At 33.0% G+C, this 7,739-nt stretch overlaps 1 protein-coding gene across 1 annotated transcript; it reads right to left on the bottom strand.

Moving 5' to 3' along the window:
* Nucleotides 1–1,407: 1,407 nt before the first annotated feature.
* On the bottom strand, nucleotides 1,408–5,868 carry LOC129314815 (polyadenylate-binding protein-interacting protein 9-like). The gene is made up of 10 exons (XM_054958248.1): nucleotides 5,331–5,868; nucleotides 4,462–4,569; nucleotides 4,311–4,355; nucleotides 3,629–3,701; nucleotides 3,388–3,500; nucleotides 2,931–2,990; nucleotides 2,701–2,748; nucleotides 2,544–2,612; nucleotides 1,808–1,869; nucleotides 1,408–1,711 (listed from the first exon to the last, which is right to left on the bottom strand). Exons 1-10 carry the CDS (start codon nucleotides 5,580–5,582, stop codon nucleotides 1,654–1,656), a joined length of 888 nt encoding a protein of 295 aa, XP_054814223.1. The 5' UTR covers nucleotides 5,583–5,868; the 3' UTR covers nucleotides 1,408–1,653.
* Between the last annotated feature and the right edge of the window lie 1,871 nt (nucleotides 5,869–7,739).

The raw sequence follows: 7,739 nt of genomic DNA, 5'->3' as shown, positions 1-7,739 counted from the left end.
TGCAAAATCTATTTTCTTCCACATTTCTTTTGGTAAACTATTTTCCCTCACACTGACATTTCAACATGAATATTTTTTTCGTGGCATCGAAGAAAATAGTAACTCCATAAAATGTTTCAAGGTTTCACCGCTTTTTTTTTTTTTTGGCCTCCCACTTTTTTGTTAGTTGGCTAGAATAATCGTGACATCACATCCCAATGTTAATGGATTTTTATTTTTTTTTTTTAAATAGATGTTTAAGCCTCCGTCGCTATATTACTGCAGCAAGTTTTTACTTTTTACTATATTATTACAGTTTAACTAAAATTAATCCATTTGATAAGAATTTAATTTATAATCCATAAAATTGTAAATTCAAATCTCACAACCAATAAAAAATCTTATTAGTGAGTGATCTGTCCATAAATGCTCTTTGAATCTATAAGTGTATCTTGGTCTTGATGAATTTTCAAAACTCAAATCAGTTAAATTTTCTTTTTATTAAAAAACAAAGCTCTCCCTTAAATAGAATGGGGGGGGGGGGGGAATCACGCGCTGGAGTGTAGGGTATGATCTCTATGTTATACTGACGACCTTGGTGAATCAATCAAATTATCAATTAAACTGTACTTGATCTATTAAAAGAGAAAAAAAAAACTAAATGATTGTTTTATTCATGATATATATAATCTACATGCTCATAATTTTTTGCTAATCCATCTAAAAACATCCCACCATTGATGAAGCCTCCAAGAAAAGGAATCAATTCCAACTGAGATGGGAACAACAAAAGAAAGGTACCCTACCAAAAGCAACCAGACAAGATTATAAAGTACCACACAAAGCATTGATTCTTCACATCTCATGGAACAGAAAAACACGTATTTGGATATTTTAGGTATGCTCTCTTTGCACCACAAGATTGGAGAATCAAGTGAATTCCTGCTCCAGTCTATTCTCCAGGTTTAGTCCAATCCTAGTATCAGACATTCTGGGAATCAATGATTTTGAGACCTTACCTTGAGCAGTTCAAGGTTTATCAAACCATGTAGGGAATTGTTTTTGAGACACCAAAACCACCAAAAGTATGTCAGAGCCAAAATGAATCTGTCTGCACTGATGGTTTCCCAGAGGTCCTATCTCCCAGTCAGTGAATGAATGCCTAGCTTTCTAGGTAAAGTATTACTCCAGCATTTACTGTTAGGTTCTCCGATAAAAGCAAAGCATGCGATTTTTTTCAAAGAAAAAGAAACACAATCTTATGATGCTAAGTTGTCTAAAATTTCCATTTGTTACCTAATGATAAGCACCCGAAAATTTTGCACCTAAACTTTGTCCATCCAATTCAGGGGGACTAAGATCTTGAAGGACATCATTCAGATTAACATTTAAACCAGGTGCCTATGATTAGTGAATGATAAAAATAAATAAATAAAAGAACTAGCCCACTTAAACCGAAGATATGGTCAAACATTTAAAAGATCAAGATGGTAACTTTAAGTCTTTAAGTAGAGCCAAACATGGTAAACTCAGGCAACAAACAGCAACTGCTGTTGACAGAAAAGATGGAAATACTGAAACAAAGGGAAGTTTCACCGCCCCTTTCAGTCTACACATCTCTCAGCTGAAAAGTTGACTAAATTGTCTCTCTAAGCATTGGACCGGACCAAGCAGTCAACGTGACATTGGATGGGCAATCCTTGGCCTCACAGGTGTCTTTGAAGGACTTACCCTACATCAAGAGGAGGATACCACATATGATTCAACTGAGCTCAGCTGGCATTTCCATACCCAACAACAGTAATAATTTCGGGTACAGGGACCAAACCTGATAGGCTGAGTTCCCAGGAGCATCCCACTACAATTTAGAGCAACAATGGCACTTTCTGCCTGCTCAAGATGAAAGAACTAATTAGCCAAGAAAATGTTTCCTCCTGTGCAAGTGAATGGAAAGCTGTCCATAGCAGTAATCACAAAAAGCTATTACTTCCTTTATAGCTGCTCATTAAATGCTTGGACAGTTTAATTACTAAAATCAATATCACAAAGATGTAAATTCTCTTCATCACTATGGGACTATGTAAAGGAGAATTGAAAGAAACCATAAAAGAAAAGGCATGCAAAAGAAAAAAGCTTTAATGGGATATTTGCACCCTGAGCTTTTTTAAAACTAGTTACTAAATGTATTCACATAGAAGTAAGAAACACAGGTCCATCTCGCACATATAAAAGATGTGACTAATGACCAATTAACACTAAACAAGATGGGCAGTTTTAAAGACTTATCCAATGGAAAGGGGCTTAAAAAAGCTTAATAGTTATTGCTAACAAAAGACAGTTTTCCTCCTAATAATTCATTCTTCAATATAGTATTGCAATATAACAATGACAAGAATCCAGCAAAATCGAGGTCATAATGTCACATAACTTACAATAAGAAGAACAAACACAAATAAACATACATGGTACGCCGAGTAACTTGTCCAAGGTGGAAACACATTTATAATTAAAGAAACTGTTTTCTAGCAAAGTATAAGAGCTTTTGTTGGCAGTTTAAAACTTACAATTGCAAATTCTACAAAAGCAATTCGCGTTGAATGCACGTGATCCCCTAAAAGCCTCAAGCGTGTAACCTGTCAATTATAAAGTTAAGGTCAAACACAATTCAACCACTGAAATAACTAGTTTCTAGCTAGCATGAAATAAATGTTCTGATCCGACCTCTCCGCAAGCTGTTTCAAAAAAATTCTTCACTTCAGCTTGAGAAATCTGCAATGAGATAGATAGGGTAAATTGAGCGAGAAGTCAAGAAAATTAGCGCTGATATCCATATATGCAAAACTCCAATTCATTTTTTTCTCCTTATCCTAACAGTAATACAACACAAATTGATTGAGAAAAATAGTAAACAGTCATTATGCCAACAAAGCGAAAAGAGAAATTAGAAATACCTTTTTGTCAATATTTGTACAATAAACAGTCCTGCTACACATCTCCCGCTCATCATCTGACTGCACATTACGCAAGAAAGAGAACAATTGAATGCACTGAAAAGCTTTTGGACCAAAATTACCTTGACAAGAAGGATAGATAGATTATGTAATGGAAAGCACTCTTATCAATAACAAGCATCTTGAGTTTTTTTTCTTTTTTTCAAAAAATGATCGAAGAGAGAAAAAAAAATATATCAATGGAAAACATGACATTTGACAGTGCTGAATATTTGCCAGTGGAACCCCTCAAAAAGTTTCCTCAAATGAACAGAAAAGATAAGCCACCACATGGACTATATTATCACATTCACATGGCACAGAAGCAGCTGAATCACGGAACTGAAAATTGTGTTCCTTATTCAACCAATTCAACTACTGCAAACAATACAGAAAGGACAAGAAATTCATCACTTACCCTGGGTAGGAATGTAGGATTCACAGGAAGAATAGCAGTTTTTGAAGGAAGAACCCTGACTGGATAGTAGCCAAGTACAGTGCCACCGAGGTTTAGAGCTGCTCTTGCACCTCCTGTCAATGCAAATTCCATGAAAAACACATTTTACATATTGGAAAAAACAAGTCTTTTTTGTTTGTCTGCACTCGTATCTTTTTTCAGAAAATAAGGAAGAAATCTGGATTTGCAAGCCTAAACTTACGTTCATCTGCAAACTCCACAAATGCAAAACGAAGGATTGAATGTGGATCACCACAAATTCGGCAATCAATTACCTTCAACAATTTGAAAAAACCCAACAAGATGTCACAATTAGTGCTATAGAATAGAAGTACGGCCTTTCAAGTCTAAATGCATAAGATTCACTGAAAAGGGAGTTAACAACACCCAACAGAGATATATCACATAATTGCTAAGAAGTTTATCCAAATTTCGAATGAACAGGTCCAGATAATTGTTTTGCTTGCTGAAATTGTCTTTAAAACAACTAATGAAACAGAAACCTAGATTCACTGTGAAAAGTGTGTGAGACTTCATATCAGTTCTGTAATGATGCTCTATCAAACTAAAAAATTTCCACTAGTTTATATCAGAAAAACATAGAAACAACTGCATCCAACCCCAATAACAAACCCTCAAGTGAGCATAGTTTGAAAAACAAAATGCATTGGAAGCTAGAAAGCAAGGCATGCTATGCTCCTAGCTAACAAAAGAAAAAATAGTGATAACCTTGAATGAGTGAAGAGTTCATTTTAGTAAAGAAAAGCATTAGAATTAGAAGATGTATCTCTGATGCTTAGCACATAGAAGAAAACACAAATTCAGCAACACATGATCCACAAAAATAGCAGAGTTATCAATCAAGACCGTGAGTTACAACTTACTTGCCCACAACTTGAAAATAAGGCAGCAAGCCGCTCCTCAGTTACCTATATAAAGACGAGAATATTCAAGTAGATACACTTTTTCTTTAACAAAACTATAAGGCTAGACAACTTATGTCATCAAGAAGTTATTAGAGCTGTTATAACTTACATGCTGATCGATATCAGAAACATATACTGTTCTTCTAATGCTGTCTTCCCTTTGGGCCTTGTGCACTCTTCCATTCAGCCTTCTTCCCTGATTGAAATTGTTTCTTCTCTACAAGATAGAAAAATTGAAAATATTAGGACTAAACTCAGGATAAAAGGTTAGCTCAATGATATCATCATCTCTCTGACAGAAAGTGCAATTTTCCACAATATAGTGATCGTGAAAAATATGCCTAACCTTCCTTAGGTGTGCTGTATGCTAAGTTTTAAGTTAAACACAATACCAAGTGAACAGGCAACAGAGTAATTTGTCATAGTGATGAAAACTGCAGTTCGTTATGCCAAATCTCAAGATATGCTAGTTCAAGGAAGAGAAAACTTGAGGGCAAACTTTACCCATTAAAACAAGTAACTAACTCAGACTGCTTTGCGATCAAAGTCACAGGGTACATGGTAGTGAAAAGGAGATTTGACAGATTGCAAAAGGATTTGAATATTTGCTCTGCTGGTTACAATTTTTTCCCCAAAAGAGAGAGAGGGAAAGGGAGAGACTTCACAGAGCATAGACCGACTTCAATTCTTGATATATTTCAGATAAAATTACCAGGAAAAAGTTCCAGAGAGCAAAATTGGTTTGAGTGATCCTATAATTACTGAAAACGGATGATTGGTTTAACTATTGAATTCAGCACTGTATTAAGTCAGAATAAAATCGGTCCAAAATAAGTTCCAGTACAACACACAACCCAGCCCGAGAGAATTGGGGGAACAATAAGAAAGGAAAAAAAAAAAAAACTTGGAAAAAGAAAACGTCTAGTAAAAATACTGCAAAATTTGAGATCAACGAGATCAAAAGAGAAATGACTATACCCTTCGGTTGTTTGAGTAATTGTCATTGTCAGATGGCTTAAGCAGAAAATTGTGGGGAAAGAACTGATTAGAGCTCAGATGAGGAAGATGATTATGAGAGTGCGATGATGGGAAAAACTCTTTAGCCAAAGGATTCAGCTTTGTAAACATATCAACCAGCTTCTGTACATTAAATTCGGTATCGGGCTTCGGTTTTGAGTCCAATTTGGTGGCAGCGGCTGAATCACCGGAAATCTCAGCAACTGCAGCCATAGAATCGAACCACCAAAGCAGCCGCAATAATTTACAGTATGAAAACTTAAAGATGATGTTTTTTAAACTAAAATATATAGAGGTAGAAATTCTTTACAAAAGCATAAATGCGGTCAGATTAAAATCCACTGTTATTAAAAACCTTCACAAACGAAAACCCATTTGACGTGGGCTCAGAAATTGGAAAAAGAACTAGGGTTTTGAAATGAAGTATCAGAGCAAGAGGCGAAGGAAGGAGTAAGTATGGGGTAATTGGAGAGAGAGGGGGGGGGGGGGGGAGGGGGTGGAAGAGGAGGAGAAGCTGAATTAGTGAAGCTGGTGTTTGGAATAACAAGCCGCGAGCGTCTCCCTTGGCTTTAGCTAGTCTTTATTTCTCGGTGCTTTGGACCTCGGTCTCAAATCAAATCACAGATCAGAAGAGAATATAAAAGGGACAGTATAAAATGTTGAGGAAGCTAATGAAAAAGGTAACTTCAGACCAAAGCTTTTGTTCGTTTCTGATTTTTTATATCATGTATTCCATCCATGATTGGATCTGCCATCCATAACCACTCCTCATGGAAATACTATTGTATATTGAGTTTGTTGGAGACTTGAAATTCTCAATTTCATTCATTTTTATTTCTATTTTTTAAAAGTTTTTAGCTTACAAAAAAAATTAAAATTTCTTCTGGTTGCATATTTTTTAAATTAAAATTATTTTATTAGGATATATTAACTTAACAAAAATAACATGACTTGGTAACAAATCAATTTTTTATTCATTTTTAGATATAAATATATGAATGTGAAAAATGGATTCATAGCTTACTAGTAGGGGGATCTTCTGTTGAACAATAAGGGTTGAAATTATAAAATACTCCCTCCGTCTTATGAGATATTTTTAGAAGTAATTTATCATCTCAAAATATAAAATATTTTGAGAATAATAATATTTTATTAAATAAGCTTAATCTAATATTACCCTTTATCTCTCTTTATTTAATATTAATTACCTGTAGATTTAAAGTTATTAAATAAAGAATATTTTTAAAAGTTTATATTTTTATTTTAAAAAAATAAGTTATTAAATATATTTAATGAGATTTATTGGTGTATAAGATTTTACTAAAAGTGTATCATAATGTGAAACGGAGGAAATATATGTATTGCAAAATTTTTATAAACTTTTGGGAGGCTAGTAATATGTAGCATTTACTATATACTCCCTCCAATCCCATTTATGAGTCACATTCTAGATAGTTCATTTAGTCTCATTTATGGTACAGTTTTTTAAGTAATATTTAAAAAATATTTACAAAATTACCTTCATGAGCAAGAAAAACTAACATAATATTACTTTTTAAATTTATTATATAGGACTATATTTAAAATTCTACATGTTTTTATTCTTTATATTTTTTTATATTGGTATTGATGAAATTAATAAAAATAATTTATAAAAAAACCTAGGAGTAATACTAACAAAATTTAAGTTAGGTCCCTTCCTTTGCCCCAGTATAAAAGCTTTTGTTTTTCTTATCCTTGAAATTAAATAAATACTTTTTATTTGTTATTGTTACTGAATAATTTTTCTTATTTTTCTTTGAAAACAATTCTCATGGTATTTTTATTTATATTTATATATCTTATGAATTACTCCTTCGACTTTGTATATTAGTCATCTTTTAAAAGAATAATTTAATCTACTTTATAAATCATTAATTAATATAATTGTTTTATTTTAAATTAAAATTTTTAAACTATTCTTAAAAAGTAAGAGGAAAAAAGACATGAAAAATAATATTTTATTATATTTTTTTATTTTTTATATGAAATTTATATTTAAAATTTTATTTATTTTTATTTCTTATATTTTTATTATATCTATGTTAATAAAAATAATTGATAAATAAAATCGGTCGGAGTAAATATGATATGCGTTCATTCTGGAGCGAGTTGCCGTGGCAGGGTGAGTTTTTGTCCTCATTCTGTTGGGTGTTTCATTTCATGGCGCACATGTTTATTCTGTCATATCACTAATGAATATTTGTGCACTTCACTTGTCAATATCAATAAAGTGTTTTTTATTTTCTTGCAATCCTCCTGTTTGTGAATATTTTTTATTTTCATCTTGAGGTGGGATTATCTGCCGATCAAACGGGGGAAAAAAAGTGG

Source organism: Prosopis cineraria, unplaced genomic scaffold, assembly GCF_029017545.1.
Source record: "Prosopis cineraria cultivar Desert tree isolate PC_DT_omini unplaced genomic scaffold, ASM2901754v1 PC7, whole genome shotgun sequence".
Taxonomy (NCBI): Eukaryota; Viridiplantae; Streptophyta; class Magnoliopsida; order Fabales; family Fabaceae; genus Prosopis; species Prosopis cineraria.
The sequence above is the reverse complement of the archived record's forward strand: the minus strand, read 5'-3'. Positions and strand labels throughout refer to the sequence as shown.